This window comes from Pholcus phalangioides, unplaced genomic scaffold, assembly GCF_987345545.1.
Source record: "Pholcus phalangioides strain wild (caught in Gottingen) unplaced genomic scaffold, Ppha-v1.0 ptg000011l_1, whole genome shotgun sequence".
NCBI lineage: Eukaryota > Metazoa > Arthropoda > Arachnida > Araneae > Pholcidae > Pholcus > Pholcus phalangioides.
Window position 1 is genome coordinate 9,603,089 of NW_028301604.1, and position 19,881 is coordinate 9,622,969.

General features: G+C 37.5%; 1 protein-coding gene across 1 annotated transcript in view; it reads right to left on the reverse strand.

The window, feature by feature from the left end:
• The window catches only part of LOC149080022 (glycine receptor subunit alpha-2-like), a 28,842-nt gene extending 14,061 nt beyond the window's left edge, over positions 1–14,781 (reverse strand). Inside the window, exons 1-3 of the mRNA XM_089238569.1 lie at positions 14,350–14,781; positions 10,406–10,488; positions 9,376–9,443 (exon numbers count right to left, since the gene is read on the reverse strand). Coding sequence (XP_089094695.1) covers positions 9,376–9,443; positions 10,406–10,488; positions 14,350–14,456 — 258 coding nt within the window. The 5' untranslated portion in view covers positions 14,457–14,781. The remainder of the gene's footprint in view (positions 1–9,375; positions 9,444–10,405; positions 10,489–14,349) is intronic.
• Positions 14,782–19,881: the final 5,100 nt, after the last annotated feature.

The window sequence follows — 19,881 nt, forward strand, 5'->3', positions numbered from 1 at the left end:
TTATGCATACAAGAGCTAATTCGACTAGACTCTATACTTGACCCTAGGTTATTCTCAGCACTTCGCTGGCACAGTTCGTACGTTATAGTTTCTCCCCCGCAATGAGGAAGGTCGAGAATGTTTGTTCCTTGCATAGCTCCCGAGTTCTGCTAAGAAGCCGAATTCATTGGGGGGGGGGGGAGGGGAAGCTTCCTATTATTGTAAGGGGCCGTTCTAACAATGAAGTACCGATGTTTCCCGATTAAAAGGTTAAGTCGATTTTGAAAGTCTTCTCTTACCGGTATTTTGAACCTATGTTTAATTGCCATAGGATCATAGCTCCCACAAGGGGAGGGGGCGAAGGTGACTAGAAGGCCATAATGTCTGGATGAAATGAAAATTGGGGGCATGAACAGATATATGTCACATTCCACAGTGAAATCTTTGTGGGTGCCGATAAAGCGTATGACACTCCCCCCCCCCCCACATCCTGTAACAGGCGTCCTTAGGCTGTGATCTTCAGCGGACCCCCTTTATAGTGAATTCATAGTGTGAAAAAACAAAAAATGATGAGAATGGTCCAGGCCCCAGGGCTGGAGCTCCGTCAGCCAAACTCTCGTGGACGGACTATGATAAAGCAGCGGTTTTGGTGTAAGCTCTTGTATAACAATCCCCTCCCTCCCCCAGTTCGAAAAAATCGAGGGTTTCCTTTCCTTGGTCCTGGAAAGAGAGGCTACATTCCGCATCAGCCTTCTTTAAGGCGCTGTGCTGTCTTGAGGACACATCTCCCAGCAAAACTTCTATTCACAGACGACATTGCTGGATTGGTTGGACCGAAAAATATTTATGGTTCACATCTGACAAAATACAGTTGTTGGATTGTTCGAAATCTTTTACTAAGTTAGTTGAACGTGGAGCGCGTACATAAAGGATTAAATTTTTTTCCACGCAGATGAATACTTAAGATGGCCCAAACGAACGGTAAGCAACAGTAAAAATATACATTTTTGATAAATTCTTATTTTGAGCATCTCGAGTTAATTATAATGAATCTACGGCCGAAGAGTTATGTCTCTGCCTTGAGGTAAGTTGCAATGTTTGTTGAAATGTGTTTCCAGGGCCGCAACTGGGGAGGGGGGAGCAGGTGGGTCTGGTGCCCCGGGTGCCGGACCAGAGGGGACGCGAATTTGAGACTTTAATTGCTCCTTTCACATTACAAAGGGATGCCAAAATGCGTTCTTGCCCCCGCTGATCAAGCATCTAGTTGCGGCCCTGTTTCATAGTGTAAAACACTTATTTTTAATAGGGGATATCTACATATTATAGCAGAATGATCAAGCTAGCGCTTAGTTAAATAGGTGGAGTGAACATAAATATTTGATTCATATCAGTTTTTCGTTTTTCGGGCCGATGCTTTGGCCAATGCCAATGAAAATAGTTATTCAGTATTACATTACTTCCATCTACTCTTCAATTCAATAAATTCATTTATTCTTTTTTGGACGCTTGTAGTGAGTCACCTGGCACAACGAAATCGATTCGTTTTATCCGAATGTGTGTGTTCGCAGAAAATTCCCGTAAGAAGAATAATCTTTGTTCTTGATTTGATGTTCCTGAATTAAAGGAAAATTGAATGTTTGGATAGAAATTTTGTTTTGTGTAAAACACGTTCAAAGTGGTTCATTATGTAGAGACTCTGCAATAGTTTCATACGGTGGAGTAGGAGTTAAGATTTCTCTCCCGGGATCCCGCATCTAAAATGCAAACGAGAATTTCCCGGTATCCCGGAAAAAAAATACGGTTGAACCAGATCACATTGTTACAGCTGTACTGAACTAGACATACCTAAGTAATTTTCATCACTCGAAGCATGCATTTTAGAGGCTGCAATCATTTAATTTTGAATAAAATTAAACATATATATATATATTAGAGATAAATTAATAAATTTCACAGAGTGTAACTAATCCTTTTTGCGGCATTGACGAGATATCTAGTGAATCTCTTTCTTGCCTGTTATTTTAGTATTGACTAGCCCAGACATTTTGTTATGTTGAAAAAATTTCCAGTAATTTGACGGACAGTGGGAATCTGGAATAAATAAGCAACTTGAATTCGGTCTTTTTTTTCATTCATTTGAATTCATTTATTAACTGGTAGTCCACCACTGATAGGTTGCTGTAAGTTCAGGACGTGAAACCTTTTTGTGTGCAACGGCAAATCTCTTTGTTTCAAAACTAAGTCAATAGAATTTTTTTTTTGGAACATAAAATGTAGGTCTACAGTGATCTCTCACTTAAGCGTCGCGTCGGTGCAAGGGGAAAAAGAAAAAAAGACGCATAAGTGAGACAAGCGTATAAGTGAATAGCATTATATTATATCTTTGACCGGGAGTGTAGAAAATCCTCTTATAACCGAGAGAAACGTATAAGCGAGAGATCACTGCACCTAGCACAAATTGTTTGAAGGATTGTTCTATAAATATTGTAATTACTCCGGAAGGCAAAAACTCAATTTTTCTCTAGGTAAGTAAATTTTTCTAAAGAAATTTTTCATAAAATTACATTATTTCCAACAGTATTGTAGAATAGTTTACGCGGTGATAATTCTTCCAATTAATGAGAGTATTATAGTGCAATAGTTTAGTGTTATAATAATTTATTAACCGCACCCACATCACTAAATGTATTTTAGGCTAAAATCACACTATTGGCAGTCCGCGAGATACGTTCACCCCCCTCCCAGACACATTGACCTGTTTCGGAGTCGAACCTTTGCTGAGAAGAGAAAAACAATTATTTCTATTTTTATTGATGATATTAGTTAATAAACTTTATATATTAATAACATTGTAGCATTAATAATTTATCGGTTATTAAATACCTCTAAATTTACTTAAACTGCTCATGTTTACGATAACCGAATCCCGGGATTTGTGTACTCTAATTTCCGCTTTCCCGGGATTTAGGAAAAGCCGGGAAAAGTTAATCCGACTATGAGTACACTTGCTTGATGAGTAACGAAAACTACAGCGATGTGGTGGATATCTTATCTGAGATACACTGAGGATAAATTTGACACTGTGTATATTCATAATAAAACTACAGTGAAATCTCGATATAACGATATATCGTTATAACTCGCGGGCGAAGGAAAATATCATGGTAGAGGTATTACCGTTAAATCGAGAGAGACTTTGACATCGAATATCGACCATCAGGGCCGCAACTAGATGCTTGATTAGCCGAGGCAAGCACACATTTTCGCGCCCCCATATAATGTTCTATGAGAGGTTAAAAAGTGAAATTTGCGCCTCCCGCTCCCTTTCTGGTCCAGCATCCGGGGCAAGAGACCAGCTTGCCCCCCCCCACCCCTTGCGGACCTGCGGACCATGAACCATCGGAAATTTCCATACCATAAAACGGTTTACCGCACAGCACTTTTGTGTACTACACAGAACGTAGCTTCGCGGCAACTTCGTAAATACTTTCGAAAGGAGGATCATGCAAAATACCAATGTTTATTAAACACGTTCGAAATATTATATATAATTATTATATATATTAATATATATATATATCCCCTGCTAAACATACAAAGATATTTTTTTTATATTTCGCTCAAAATCCCCTTTATATATATAGTGGTTTAAAAATCTATAAAACAATACCCTTATCGAGGGATTTATCGTGGTGAAGGATATCGCTGTATCGAGAGTTTAACATTACACTAGGCAATTTCAAAAAAACATCATTGTACTGGCATTTATCATCGAGTGTTGTTGTAGCGTGGTTTTACTGCATATTCAAACTAAATCTGTAGCGTACGCAGGATTTTCTTATCGGGGGGGGGGGGGCAGCATTCAAAATTGTTTTTTCTTCTCGAAAGAAAAAACCTTTTTTTACTGCAAAAGTAAACCACAATCTCGGCACAGAGAGGGGGTGCGCAAAATTTTTCGGGAGGGTGGTGGGTGGGGGCCAGTGTAAAATCCTGGCCTAGGATCCCGGGATCACCACCAGCATGGGGAGGGGGGAGGCATGCATAGCATTGCTGTGACAACAGCTGCCCAGAGGCATACTTTTCTTTAGTCTTCGTAACTGAACGCTGTTTTTTGATTTACTGTGAACTTATTCTAACACCTGCATTACCGATATCATTACTGGAAAGAATCATGTACAGCTTGTGAAAAGATTATAAAATCATATTGATAATTACGGAATATGGCTAACACAGAATGACTATATAATTTTCTTTTTAAAATGACGTGTTCCACCTGATTGATAAAAAAATCCGTTTCATAGTCTGAAACGCGTGGAAACCATCGAATGATTTCTACACAAAAAGCCCGTACATGCTAACGACTCGGGCAAAACACATAATCAAACGTTATGTTAGCGAGAGTGAGATGATTTTGATTTTTCTTTCTCAGCCTAAAGTTAGAAAAAAAAAATTTCTGGATATTATGCCGAGTTGAAGTCGGAAAGAAAAATCTGCTGGTCTCCGCCAGGAATCGAATTCAGACCTCTCGCAAACCGGGCAAGCGCAACATCCGTAGACACCACAGGAGACACGTCTATTCCTTCTTCAAAACGTACTGTGACGCGCTGAAGTAGAGGCTCTGTAACCTCCCGTAAGTTCAGCAAATGGCCCAGGTGGCTGCAGTAACGAGAGAGTGGATGATTTATTCTTTTTCAGTTCAAATGTATGAAGGAAAGACTTTTTTCTGGATTCCGAGTGAACTAGGAAAACGCTCGGGAATACGTCTCAAGAGGACTGGGTTCGATTCCCGGCGGAGAAAAGGCTTTTCTTTACGAGTTCACCTCGGCATAATATCCAGAAAAAAAGTGTTCCCTTCAAAAACATTACGTTTATATTTATGTAACTCTTCTAATCATAAATTTAGAAACTTCTTAGAGTTAGAGATGATTTTATCCTGACAAAAAATACTGATTTTGTGCAGCCTTTACCCATAAATATTTCGGAATGAAATTTATATAGAACATTTCATTGAATTGATGAAGATAAACTGTAAATATAGCGCTGAAATATAAGCGTGGCTCAAATGAAAACGGACCAGGAGTTACAAAACGAAATGACATAGTTTATTTCAAACGTAATCTATATAATATAGTATAAAGCTACGCAAGCACTTGTCCCATTGTTTCACTAAAGCAGTGCCGTCTTAACGCATGGGCCCACCCGGGCACGGCTCGGGGGCCTCAAGAGAAGAGGGGCCTCAGAAAATTGAGAAGCAATTAATTTTACGAAATTTGCAAAGTAGGGCCTCAGAAAAATCACTTGGCCCGGGGGCCCATGATGCTCTTAAGACGGCCCTGCACTAAAGCCAGATTTTCCTAAGAGCAGGTTTCTACAGCGCGTGCAACGTGAAAATGCTGATTGGTCAGAAAACCTGATTTTCGGGTTTTCAACCAATCAGTATTTTTACGCTGTACACGGGGCAGAAATTCTACTCTTAGCAAAACCCGGCTTAAGCGGCTTAAAACCCGGCGCCGCCAAAGGACTGCAGGGTATCACTCCCTGCAGTCCTTTGGCTGAAATCGCAGCCTGGAACACATTGTCTATTACTTCATTGTCTGAGTAAAATCGGCGACCCTTCAATACCTTTTCCAGCGGAACAAAAATGTGAAAGTCACATTAGATGACTCCGCGGGCCATGGATTGAGCATGTGTGATCTAGGGCTAGGCAATACTCGGATGATATCTATAGAACCTTTGATGCAATCCTATGGCAGATATGAGATCATATCCGTTACCCCGGTACTATTCCAGGCAGTTTGTCTGTCCTAAGAATAGTTCAGTTTCTCTCTGAAAGGTTTATTTTCTCTCTACAAATATTTTTAAAGTGAGTATCTTTAACCATATACGATATGCTATCCATCTTATAGTGTATATGCGCACTGTGTGAAATCGGGGTGAATGCTGTGAGGGGTGATTTTACAAATATCTAAAAAAAACCTAGTCTTGGCATGGGTGACCATATGTTCCACATTTTGTCCCGTATTTTCCGTGACAGTCCTGTTTTTTCTAGATCCCGACTTTTTTGAAAAATGTCCCGGTTTTGCCTGTTTTTAGTCGAAGTTTTCTTGAATTTGTTATTGCAATATTACCATATAAAAGTTCCGAAAATTTCATGATTCGTCGCATTTCGCTATGGGGGATCCCCCATAAATCTGGCCGGATTGAAATTCTATGCTTAGAGGTTTACGGAAAATTCACCGACAACAATTCGCCGCTAGGAAAATTCACCGACCAGCAATTCACTGCTAGGAAAATTCACCACCAGGAAAATTCACCGACAACAGTTCGTCATGAAGCTACCAAGTCCGTGAGCGAGTGAGTGAGCTACTGAGTCCGTGAGTGAGTGAGTGGGTAAGTGAGCGAGAGAGAGTGACTTGGTGAGTGAATGGGCTGGCTCACTCGCTCACTTTTGTTCGGCAAAACTGGTAAAAGATAGCCACAGCTTCTTATTGTTTAAATCTCGTTTTTAACATCAAATTCTTGCACATAAAACCTCTTGGATGACAAAAAACATTTTCGAAAACTGTCTCATGAAAATAGAGGCTTCAAAAAACGAAATGAAAAAAATAGACCTGCTTTTTGGGAAATGTTAGAGGAGATATAATTTTTGACAAACTTTTCATTACATGTTTAATTGGTATATATATATATATATAACTTTCATTCAAAACATACAGTACTTAATTAATATATAATTTTCGACATAATTTTCATTATTTACATATTTATAATTAAGGGTTCCCCGCTCACTCACGGACCCAGTAGTTCGCTCTCCCATTCAGTCGCCCACGAACTCACCCGTTCACTCTCTCACAGACTCGGTAGCTCGCTCGATCACTCCCTCACTCGCCCACTCACTTCCTCCCTCACTCACCCGCTCACGGACTCAGTAGCTCGCTCGCCACCCACTCACTCGTCCACTCACTCACCCGCTCACGGACTCAGTAGCTCGCTCGTCCGTTCACTCATTCGCCGACTCCCTCACTCGCTCCCTCGTTCACCCACTCACGGACTCAGTAGCTCGCCCGCCACCCACTCGCTCACTCACTCACCCGCGCACGGACTCAGTAGCTCGCTCGTCCGTGCACTCATTCGCCGACTCACTCACTCGCTCACCCAGTCAGTCATTCGCTCACTCACTCGCTCATTTACGCACTCTTCCGCTCACTCACTCGCTCGGTAGCCTCATGACGAACTGTTGTCGGTGAATTTTTCGGACAAACGATGCTTAGAGCAGTACCATGGGAGGAGTTAGGGAGGGATCATGATGGGGGGAAGGGCAATGCCCTTCAACATCAAAAATGTGTGTGGTTAACCTAATTTCATCATCATCAACCATTTTCAATTCACTGCTAGATGAAGGTCTAGTCTCTAAATTTCTCCATTTTACTCTGTTTGATGTTTTTGCCATCCAGCCCCTTTTCGGATCTCGTCGATACATCTTGTTTCGGGACGCCTTCTCAAACGTTTAACACCACGGGGTTACCAATCCAGAATACTTGTGGTTCAGCTGTTGTACTTCTCGCATTATGTCCAGCCCATTTCAATTTTAATGTTTAATTCTTTCCATGATATAATCCTTTGTGTGGCTTCTTATCCAAGTTTTCTGTCTCCCCTTGTTAACATACATCTTTCCATGCTACTTTGTGTTGCCTGTAGCTTTTGTATCGTCTTGCTTGTGAGTGTCCATGTTTCAGCTCCATAATCTCTATATATGTATTGATACAATCATTATCGTGTACCCCCGACCTTCAAGTCTATCTATGCTCATGTACTCTTGCACCCCAGTACAGCATCAGAGGATTAGCGTACCTACACTTCCTTGCCAGCATCCAATGTTTGTTCTTCTCGGTCATTTTGTTTCGGTTTCTTTTCGAAGATATTGTTCCGGATTATAGCTCTCTCACAAGCACCCGAGATATCAAACCACGAAGCAATTTCACAAATAACACGGATTTATTTTACATAACAGCTGTATATACGTATTCACAAGCAGCGGTTCCAACGAAAACATGATAAACAGAAAGAGCGACCTACAAATAAGACCTTGCATTCGAACTAAAATTTAACAAACTGCTCATAGTTCTCTTTTGGTGGTGACACTTTATAGCCACGGGAAAAGCTTCGAGAGAATTCTATCATTTTCTCGGAAATTTTAATCCTTTGCTTTGGCGACATGAATTCGCCAACTTATTGCTGTCACCAGACTTGCCAAGTTTGTCGTCAATTTGGCGAGATTTACAGAGTGATGCGTTAATGGTTATTTACAAGTGAAAAATGACATAATACATGATAAATAATGACTATTTACATAATTTTCGAAACATTATGTTATATGAATGTCTGGTGGCAAGATGATGAAATTTATTAAAAACGAGGGGGGGCAGAGGCAGCAATATCTCCACCTCGTCAACAAAACATTCACCTACTGTCCCGAATATAGGCCAGATGTTTCTTGAGTTCAAAATCCCTTCGTTTGGCTACCACATCCTGGAGCAAGGCCCTTATTTTGGTATTTTTCACGGACTTTTTCTAGTAAATTTATTACGTAAAAAAAACAAAATATAATAAAATTCATCCAGGGCCCTGGAATAGTCTCATTATATTCATCTCCATCCAGAAATCAACATAAATGTCAATTAGTAATATTTGTTCTTCTTAATTATACCGAAAGAAATTTACCTGGTAACATTTGAATGAAATTCGTTGAAATCCTGGATTTTTGCAACTTTTACGAGCTAAGTTTTAAAAATACAGTCGACACTCGATATAACGACCGCCTTCGTCCCGTCGAAAACGGACGTTATATAGGGAGGGTCGTTATATCGGAAATAAAACATATATGATAGCCGTTCTATACAAAACATTTGGGACTTATCCTATCGGTCGTTGTAATGGAATGGTCGCTATAACGTGGGGTTCGCGAGCGTCGACTGTAATATGGAGATCGTATCAAAAGAAGAAAAAAAATCAAGCATTTTGACTATCTATATTTCGACAAATTTTCATTCAGATGTTACGGGGTAAATTTCTTCTGGTACTAAATTTTACGAATTGACACTTTTTAATTGAGGGCCGTATAAGAACATTAGTTTTTATATTTCCTTTAATTATCATTTTGAGAGGATATTTCCCCCTTTTCTTATTGATATATTTCCACATTTTATTTTAGAATCAACCATAGAATATTTATCCCTTTCGGATAATCCAGTCTCTTCCGGAAACTCCCTATATATATCCTTATTTCTATTAGAGAGTCGTCACAGATTATTTATCTTATTGCCTTCATTCTTTTCGTGTTAGATTATAAAGTATGAAAAAATCCGTACAGAATATACAGTAACTAAATAATTTTACCATTTCTGATACATCCACTGACCGGATATTCAGAATTTCTATCTGCATGATTACTTCTGCTGGAGCACCTGAGAAAAAAAAAACACTCGCCTGTGAGGAACACTTCGTATTTCGTTACCAAAATATTCATGAAAATTGGCTTGTATCGGCGTCTAATCTAAACCAATGCTAATGCTTAATTACTTTATAGTTAATCATATTATACATACTCAAGCCACATTATTATGACCACCTCCTATTTTTGACATTAACTGAACGGTAATGCGACGTACTGTTTGGTGCTGAAATGTCTGAAAATTGTGAAAAGAGCAAGACTTCCAAATGTTCCTTTGGTCCAGGGCCAACTCAGCATCATCATAGGCCCCCCGGTTAAATTCTGGGGTCCTTCACCTGGTTGAAAATACAACCCTGTAAATTGAATACTCTCGTGTCACATGACAATACCAGATCTCACTATCATGGAAGCCCCTTATGTACCAATAACCCCCGGCCTGTGCTCGGGTGGACCCATGCCTCAAGACGGCCCTGCTCTGGTCCCTCAATTCTCCAGACGTAAATTCAGTCGAGCACATGTGGACCAACTAGATCATCATGTTCTCTATAGATCCACCGCCGCTCACTTTCCAGCAGCTATTGAATGGACTGCAATCGTCGTGGCTCTGGAACAGTGTTCCCAAAAGTGGGTGATATCGCCCCTTTGGAGGGGGGGGGGGAAATAAAACTATAAATTTAACATGGGATCCTACGGTTGTCTTAGCAAAGGAATTTTTTTTTCTGAGAAGGAGGATGATGAGAAAACCAAATTCGGCAGACTCTGCTACAAAATTATTATTGTAACAATTTTCCAGCATCTTACCATGGTTCTTCCAGGCAATCTCCTTACGACCCGGACTACACAAAACCGTTTTTCTCGATATCAGCTGGTGGTCACATTAATGTGACATAGACTGTGATATAGTAATATGACATAGACTGTGACATAGTAATGTGACATAGATTGTAACATGATTTCGTTACATAGCGTACTCACCGCCTATTTTTGGTGTCTGATAAGAATCGTAAGCTTCAGGAAGGATGTCAGACAATTTCACGATCGGCCTCAGGGACACATTCCTACATACAAAGGCATAAAGAAAAGTAATTTTTCAAGATGTATTGAAAATTAAATGTAAAATGATACCGAATTGTCAAGTTATGCAACAGCCAAGTACATAATTAATGGAGTGCCTATTTTTGTCTATGCAATTAATAAGTAAGTTGTTTTCTTTCGGTACAGCTTGTAGAAAAATTTAGACAATTTTTCAAAGGTAATCAGTTCTGAAGTAAACCTTTCAACGATTATTTTAAATATTACAACGATTATTTTAATAATAAATATCTTTCTAAATAGTGTTGTGATGGAAAAAATATTTTCTCTGTACTGTGACAGAGTATCGATATGACAAAACAATGCACAACAGTCTACTTGTATGTCGAAAAATATAGTGACAATTTACATAGGGCCTGTTTTTTTCTTGCTTGGACAATCGGAGCACTTGTCCGGAACCTAGAAGTTCTTAGGGCACCAAAATTGGCTGCCTTTTATATTACACTCATGTCCATAAATTGAGGATAATGCCAGCTCCGGCAAATAAAGGTTCAGAAACAAAACAAACGTTACTTATTCATAAAGCCCATTTATTAAACAAAAGATAAAAAACAAAAACGATGGTGTATGTATGATACCATTCATAAAAACTACGATTTTTCCTCCCTGGAGCAATTGTAAAAAATATCTCCTTTACAAAAACTTACTATTACATGGTTGGTATGATGGTTAATACATTGTATGTCTCCCATGCGATGAAATACAGTCCGTACAACGCCTAGGCATGCTGAGTATCAAATTATCGATCTGATCTTGGGGAAGATCACTCCACTCAGCAAGCAATGCTCTCCGAAGTTCTGGTACACATGTAGGTGGTAGTTGACGGGCTGCAACTCGTCGGCCAAGCATGTCCCACACATGCTCTATCGGATTCAAGTCAGGTGAGAATGCTGGCCATTCCATACGGGTTATATCCTCAGATTCAAGGCATTCGTTTACGATGTTTGCTCGGTGAGGACGGGCGTTGTCATCCATAAACACAAATTCTGCGCCCATGGCACCCCTAAACAAACGTACATGTTGTTCCAGAATGATGTCCCGATAAATTTGGGCTTTCATGGTTCCGGTTTGAACATGCAGATCTGTTCTGGAACCCAGTATAATTCCACCCCAAACGAGCAATGCTGCACCACCGTAACGGTGTCGTTCAATGATGTTGTCTTGGTGGTAACGGGTACCTGGCGTTCTCCATATGAAAGTCCGACGTGAATCAGACTGCAAGCTAAACCTGGGCTTGTCGGAAAACATCACACAAGCCCACTGTGACGATGTCCACATTGCATGTTCTCTACTCCAGGCTAATCACTGCCGACAGTGATTTGCCGTGAGCGGAACACATCTGACAGGCCTGCGAGCATATAGACCAATATCTCCCAAACGTCTGTACACGGTTTGCCTTGAAACTGTGGTACCCGTGGCTGCAGATAGCTGACGAGACAGGTCGGATGCTGTGCTCCGTCGGCGCCGTTGTAACTCGGGGGCGACCTGTACTGTAACGTCTACTGACATTTCCGTTATCTTGGAGTCGTTGCCAAAGCCTAGAGATGACACTTTGGGCAATTCCAAGTTCCTCGAATACTTCCATCTGAGTACGCCCACATTCCAGGCGGCCGATAATTCTGCCACGTAAAAAATCATCCACATGCGTCCTCTGTGTCATAACTATTCGCTTATGGCACTGAGCGCCTTACAGAACTCTTGTGAACAATTTCACTTCTTTGCCACCATTCCTTATATACCCCCCCCTCTTACACTCTCGTCATTGTGACGTACTATCGGCATCATCTGGTGGCTTCCTGAAATTTGCATATCATTCTTGCAGATGTGTGTGATAATTCCACAGGTGAAATTTTTACTTTAGATTTCGATTTCCGTGTTATTCTGAATTATCCTTAATTTATGGACATGAGTGTATATACTGTATATGAGCACGGACCCCACCCTACGTCTTTGCGTCAAAGAACACATTGTCCCCAAAAATATGTTACTGCCAAAGCCCGAAGTGCGGCCAGTTTAAGACGGGGCAGGCCACTTCGCGAATCGGCCAAGAGTTTTGGCCAAAGTCCGAATTGCAGAAATGATCCGGACTTTGGCTGGCCATTTCGTGAAGTGGCCGAAGATCCCTGGCCGAGGCTAGATGTACTGATGTAAGACGATCCGGTGGAGCCAAATTTATTTATTTTAATCGCCAACGTGTAATACATGGCTATATACAGCAGCTGTATTGGATTAGGTGACGATTATTAGATTACCATGTGACGGGAGAAAAACTATAAAAATAATTATATTAACATAGTCTTTTCTGCCAAATTTTAGAGGATATAAAAATGATTACCGTATCGTTACTGCGGTTTGATGGATTGCCATAACTAACGTGAATATAATTATCACGAAAAAATACGCCAACTTGACGATGATCCCGAATCATGTCTTTTTGTTATCGTGGCCAGGGATCACCGGTCACTTCGAGAATTGACCAATTTCGGGCTTTGGCAGTAACATATATATATAAGGGCCCCCAAAATTTAACATTTGCTCAGGTCCCGAACTTATGAGAAACGGGCCCCGGATTTACCTGTGGTAAATATACACTGTATTATAATTTCGTTGCAGCGAAGGAAATCAATGTTATAATAATGGCTAAAGAGAAGATCAGCTAAAAAGAGTGAGACGGCTTTTTCTCGGTTCGATTCCCGGCGGAGACAGATGACTTTTTTTCCCCGAGTTCACCTTGGCATAATATCTAAAAAGGATCTACTATTTCCAAGTTCAACTAAACTTCCGGATACGATTCTAGATGCATTCAAATAACACGTAATATAATAATTACGTATTTAAAATATAATGTGAATGACTAATGATGGTCACAATGAACAATTGATCTCAGCAAAAAGATCGTAGATATATCATCACCACCATTAGATTAAATTTATGTAAATTAATTTTCCAAGTTTTTTTAAGCACAAAACTGTTAATTTATTTTGCTGTAGCTAACAAAATTATTTTAAGTAGAAGGGGGGGGGGGTCTTCTATCTTTTAGCAGGTCTGTAAATGCTGATGAACAATAGTGTGATTGAGCTGAAGATAACCATACTTTTTTCTATGCTTATTTCAATTTTGGTGTACAATTTCACTGTTGTGTATACTGCGCGCACAATACTAACGTGTGTCACAGAACACCATAAATTTTTGCAATCTGGTATTAGTATGTCATATAATCAAAATGACAAAGATTTTAATTCAATTTGCATCTTCTACTACAAAATTGAATTTAAAATGAAATTTTCAAAAAATTAAAAACTTTAAATTTTTTTATAAAAACTTACAAGTATATCAAATATATTTCTCATTGTGATTATCACATGCATTTACATCAGATTACTTGTTAAATTTCATGTAAATTTATACAACAGGTTGTGAGTTATTGTGCGTGCAGTATACACAACTGTGAAATTATATACCAAAATTGAAATAACCATAAAAAAAGTTTTGTGCTAACAAATTCCATTTTTATAACTAAAAAATGTAGATAATACACTGAATTATATATATGGCAAATTTATAGAATATTTAGATTGATATTAAATATAATTATCTTCTGTATTTTTTCAACTCAATCGCACTATTGCTCATCAAAATTTACAGACCTATTGAAAGATAGGAGACCCCTTGAAGAAAAAATATGAAATATTACAGATACATGATTGTCCGGATACTGAAGTATGCTGTACACTTTGCAATATACGCAACTTAAAAAAATTAGTTTAATTAATTTTTTATTTCAACTAAAATTACCGTTTTCGTATAGCTTCAGAGATATTTCTTACCTGGGATTACCTTGTACAGTAATAGAAATGAAAACCACTTGAAGGATAATGCATTTCACAAAGAGTGGAATGATCATATTTTCGCTTGTTTTCCGATGATTGACCATGTAATAAATGAAGGAACTTTTTGACTGCTGTTGCTTTCCAGCAAGAGATTATGTTCTTAACCACAAGAGGTTTTCTGAAGTGAAGAGTTGTTCTGCTCGGCTGTTTGGCCACCTTCCACCTCTGGTAAAAAGAGAGACAACAAAAATTAGTTGTATTTTTCGTTGTTATCCCAGATGAGCCAACGGGTGAGGAAACAGACGGAGGAGCAGAAAAAGGATGAACCACGCGATCCCGTTTCCATGAGAGACTGGTTGGTCTTCAACTTGCTGCTGTTTTTACCCAAAAAATTGCCATGATGTTATTTGCGATGACTATATTTAGTGTGAAAGATTTCATTTTCTCTTATTTATTCCTATTCGTTTGTCTTTATTTTTTTTTCCTTCGCATTCGTTATGCTACATAAGTTGTAGTACATACAAGTGCGGCTGCCAACAAATAACAAAAGTGTGAATGATCGTCACCTACTAAAAACAGTTTCAAACCCCATTTTGTTTTGGTTTTTTTTAAATTCCGGAAAATTCGCGTATCCAATGTTTATCTTCACGATCATTAAAACGAAACGCATCCAATTACGTCGATGAATGTTATAGCAGACTATTGAGCAAAAAATTTGACACATTTGTGGTTTTTATTATTTTTATTTATTAAAATAATAACAATTAGTGAAGAATTGTTTCATTCATTTTGTTAGAATGGAAAAAAATATTGAACAAATTTAAAACTGATTTTGCTTTTTAGCTATTATTAAATATCTCTTGAGCGATAGACATGTCATGCAGACTGTTCCAAATTAATTGCATAGCAGATATCTCTGCAACCATTGACTTTAGAAACATACTTTCAATTACAATAAGTTTTCAAATCACTTGTGGTTGCTCAAAGAGTCTTAAATTTTCCAAGGGGGTCGTATACATGACAAAATAGAAAAATTAACTTTTTATGTAGACCCTGTGTGCTAAAATTTCCAATTAGAGAAATGTAAATGCGGGTCTGAGAATTCATTTACAAAGTATTGCATATTTTTAAATGCTATATGAACAGAAATATTTGGCTTTTAAGTTTTCAGACTTCATCGCCAATGATTGAGGGTGTGGCTAACAAATTGCGAAATGTAAATTAATTTCAAAGTTGTAAAAATTCTGTAAGTTAAAATAGTTGTCAAAAATGCAATTGTTATTTGTTGTGAATAAAAAATAAAATGGTTGAGTTCATTCTATTTGTGTACAGCCCTAAAAATGGTAACTTATGAGCCAATGAGAGAACTTGCCAGCACATAGTTGTTAAAACATGGTGATTTTTATATATTTAATATCTCGGCAAATAAATACTGCATTTAAAAATATGATTTTTTTTGGAAAAGACTTTTCAGAACAGGGTCCATATTTCAATGATTGGAACTTTCAATACACACGGACTGCATAAAAAGATAATTTCTATTTTTTTCATGTATACGACCCCTCAAATAAATTTCGAGGTTTTAAGTAATTGCACATCATTTGAAAACTTTTTGTGACAGAAAGTATATTTCTAAAGTCAACGGTTGCAGAGATATCTGCTGTGCAAACAATTCGATAAAGCTAATATGTACTTAGTTGTGTGTGTGTTTGCTGTTGAACTATTTTTTGTAATAGATGAATTTTGATATAGATATGGCAGTTATGTTGATAAATTTGTCCGCTTTGTAAAAATCAGTTCTTTTTTATTAGTGAGTCGTATCATGCAAATGCAATGCAACCGATTATCTTATTGGGCCGAAATTACACTATAAAAGCTTTAAAAAAAGTTATAGATATCCTATAAAACTAGAAAAATGCAACTGACAAGCTTCTTGGTTGCTTTCCAAGTTTTATAAAAGAACTTTCATGAAACTTTTATAGTTTAATCCCGGCTAAACCGATTCTCGTATCCCAAAGGCCGGTATTACACTATAAAATGCAACTAAGGCCGGGATTACACTGTAAAACTTGACGTATGCAATTTTCAAGTTTTATAAAAGAACTTTTATGAAACGTTTATAGTGTAATATCGGCCAAAAAAAGATTCCAGAAGTTGAAACATGGGTGTTTGTAACTGATCGAAATCGACTTTAAGTATTGAGTCTCGGTCCACTTAATTTTTGGGCGTTTGCCAAAAGTGACTTATTCTGACGAAGATAAATATCAATCAGTTTTGCTCGATTTCTTTTTAAACTTTTAAAGATATCCATAGACAGACGTATCGGAATCATTGTTAAACATTCTTTCAAATATACCCGCGTCAGCAGAGTTACGACAGCAATCAATTCCATTGACATGAGCGACGACATTCTATCTCCGTCGTTTATCTGGAAAGCATAACAAATTGAGTAAGTTGATAACTTAATGTTCTTTTTTTTCAATGTTTATCAGCTCGACAAGTTCTTCACGTGGTAGTTGACCTTGGATAAACAAACGGCTGAGTCTGAGAGGAACCGAAACTTAGTATTTATCCTTCTTATTCCCGCGCATCATCCTTTTAGTTAGGAAACGATATTTTGTGCTCATCTGAGGTTTTTTTTAAATCTTCATTATTCGATCGAACGTTATTTGATACATAAAACGAAGAAATTCCTCATGAACACTAAAATAATGTTAATGTGAACTGAAATTCATCTCTATTGCAGCTGAAGCAGTTGCATAGATAAGGCCTACTGTATATCTTAATGGACAAACGCTAATAATACCCAGTATAAAGGTAAGGAAAATACTTTCAATGGTTAATAAATTCATTTTATTAAAATTAATTTCCCATGCTGGATTAATGAATATACTTTTTAGAATTTTGCACTAATTAAGCAATTTTTAAACCGTATTATAGTATAGGCCTATGCTCTTCGTATATTCTACCCAGAGTTATATCTGTACCTCATTTTTAACAGTTTTAAATGGTTTTTAATGATCCTTTTTTTTAAGTTAAGACCTGAGATACACATACGTGTACCTAACTCAAATTGCTTTAGTAAAGATATCGACCCAAATTAATTAATTAATTAATTTAATTATTTTTAAAGTGCATTTTGACATATAATAAACACAAATCAATCAAAAAAAAAAAATTTAAAAGCCAGTTTTGGCTCAGGTGTGAAGAGGATAATGTTTAATTATTTACGAATCATCTCGTAACTCTCTCTCTCATTGCCCATTATTTAAATTAAATCATCTATTCTTTTCAATGCAAATTTTATCGGGACAAACAAAATTATTTAAAATGGTCTATGTTAAATTTAAATGAGTATGATTTTGTTGGTATTAGGTCCATTTTTCACGTGATTAATCAATTTTATATCATTATGCACTTGTTTTTGTGACTTTATTGGATGAAGATATTGATTATAGATTATCAAATTATCTATATTATGTTAATCATGTACGGAAAAAATGTATTTAGCAAACCCTATAGAAATTCATTTTATAGCCGATGAAAGATATTTTCATTTCAAAATCAGCTGAGATAATTGACCTTTTTTAAATTTATTAATTTTTTTTTGTTATCAGCAGGCCTCGTATAATTATTTTAATTATCATTATTTAAAAAAAATGGAAAAATATTCTGAATTACTTGAAAAAACAAAAATTCTTTGTATTTTATATAATATGCCACGCGGTGAATGTGATAAATCGGTAGTCACCAATCGTGTCGGTAAGTTTCATAAAGTTCATTGCACATTTTTCACTTTTACCGACGAATATGTACAATTTATGGACGAAATCATGTGAAAATATCAATTCAATTTAGCAACTTGTCAGTTCCACCCATACATGATGCGTGCATTGCACTTATTTAGCAATAAAAATTAAATTAAAATAAGCGTGTAGAAAGATAGAAAATGAAATTTTTTATCAGTCTTGTTAATGTTGGCTTTCTTTATATTTTATCAACATATGCAAACATAACCAACATCACTGATCGATTTCATCATCCTAGACTATAGTTTTCCAAACTTTTTGTTCCATCGCTCCCTTCTTCAGAAATATTTTTATCTCATCGTCCTCAACTCAATCAAGCCCATAGAATCCTATGTTATAACCGTAGCTTCTATCGCCCCCCCGGATCATTCCATCGCCCACCAGGGGGCGATATTGCCTCTTTGGGAAACACTGTCCTAAACTGATTTTACGCTTATAATGTCCGGAAAATTTGAATAATTCATTGACGATTTACCAATATTAGCTGGGGAAACATAATCACCAGTAAATGTGATAAATTCTTAATGCGAGTATCTATCAAATTTACCAAAATGGTCATTATGATTATTATGCATAAAGGCCCTAAATTTATCACATTTACCTTTACTATAACATTTGTATACTCGCTTGAAATCAGGTACGTTAAATCACTAATTTTTAATTTATTGGATAAATTTTCATTATCAATTTAGTCTCACTTTTTCTTACCTAACGCAACATTTTTTAAAGCAAATGTCTTTTTGCAAAGTGGTTTAGATCTCCATTTGTTGGCAAATTTCATTTTCATTTTTTAATGTATTTTTAGGTTACTTGCTACAAAATATGCGACTTGCGCTCACACGTGAATACAGTCTGCAGAAACAATCTTTTGTCGCTGTCGAGATAACATTGCTGTTTTGTCTTTATGCATTTGACGTCAGCTGTTCCAGAGCAGTCAGTGTCAAGTATCCCATTCCTAAGTTTTGGAAAAGAATATCGCCAAGTGATGGCTTCTTATCAGGCTATGATAGACAAACGAATGTTGGTCACAATAGTTCATCGACAGCAGTCATTCTAGAACCATCTCTGACACAAGTGCAATGCAAAAGTCACGGTGAATATGGTTTTCAAAAAGGATATTTACCTCTCATTATTTCCCCTAGAAAATCGCAAAAACAGATCGATTCGACAATGCCCAACGCGATGACTAATGATAAGTCACATTTAAACAAAAAGTATTATCTTTTATCGAACTCGAAGCTCTTGGGACAGTTATCGTTTCTTTCAAAAAACCCTTCATTTGAGAAGAGCAGGCTATCAACTCATGAATATCGCATGAATGGGAGAAAGCATCTGTATAAAAGTGTCCACTATGTTAGAAAACGCTACAAAAGAGACGAATTTAGAGTTTTTCAGAAGAAAAATTCTCCCATTCACCAAGTACATCCAGAGGAGTTTCGCTCGCCAGAAACTGTAGAAATAAATTCAACCATCAACTATAATAGTACAGAAGATGTGAATGAGTCTGGGTATGTTACTCGACAACCTAGCAGCTATGGATCATTAGGTGGATTAAAGGAAGAGCACATTCTTCTATTATCATCAATGGTTCCATTGGGCATTCTCGCTTCTTTATTACTCTTAACACATTACATTCGGAAACGAAGGACAGACCCAGAACGGCAAAAGCTCATAGTGAGAGTCGTCACTGGCGTTTACTATAATCAGACAGGTTATTGCT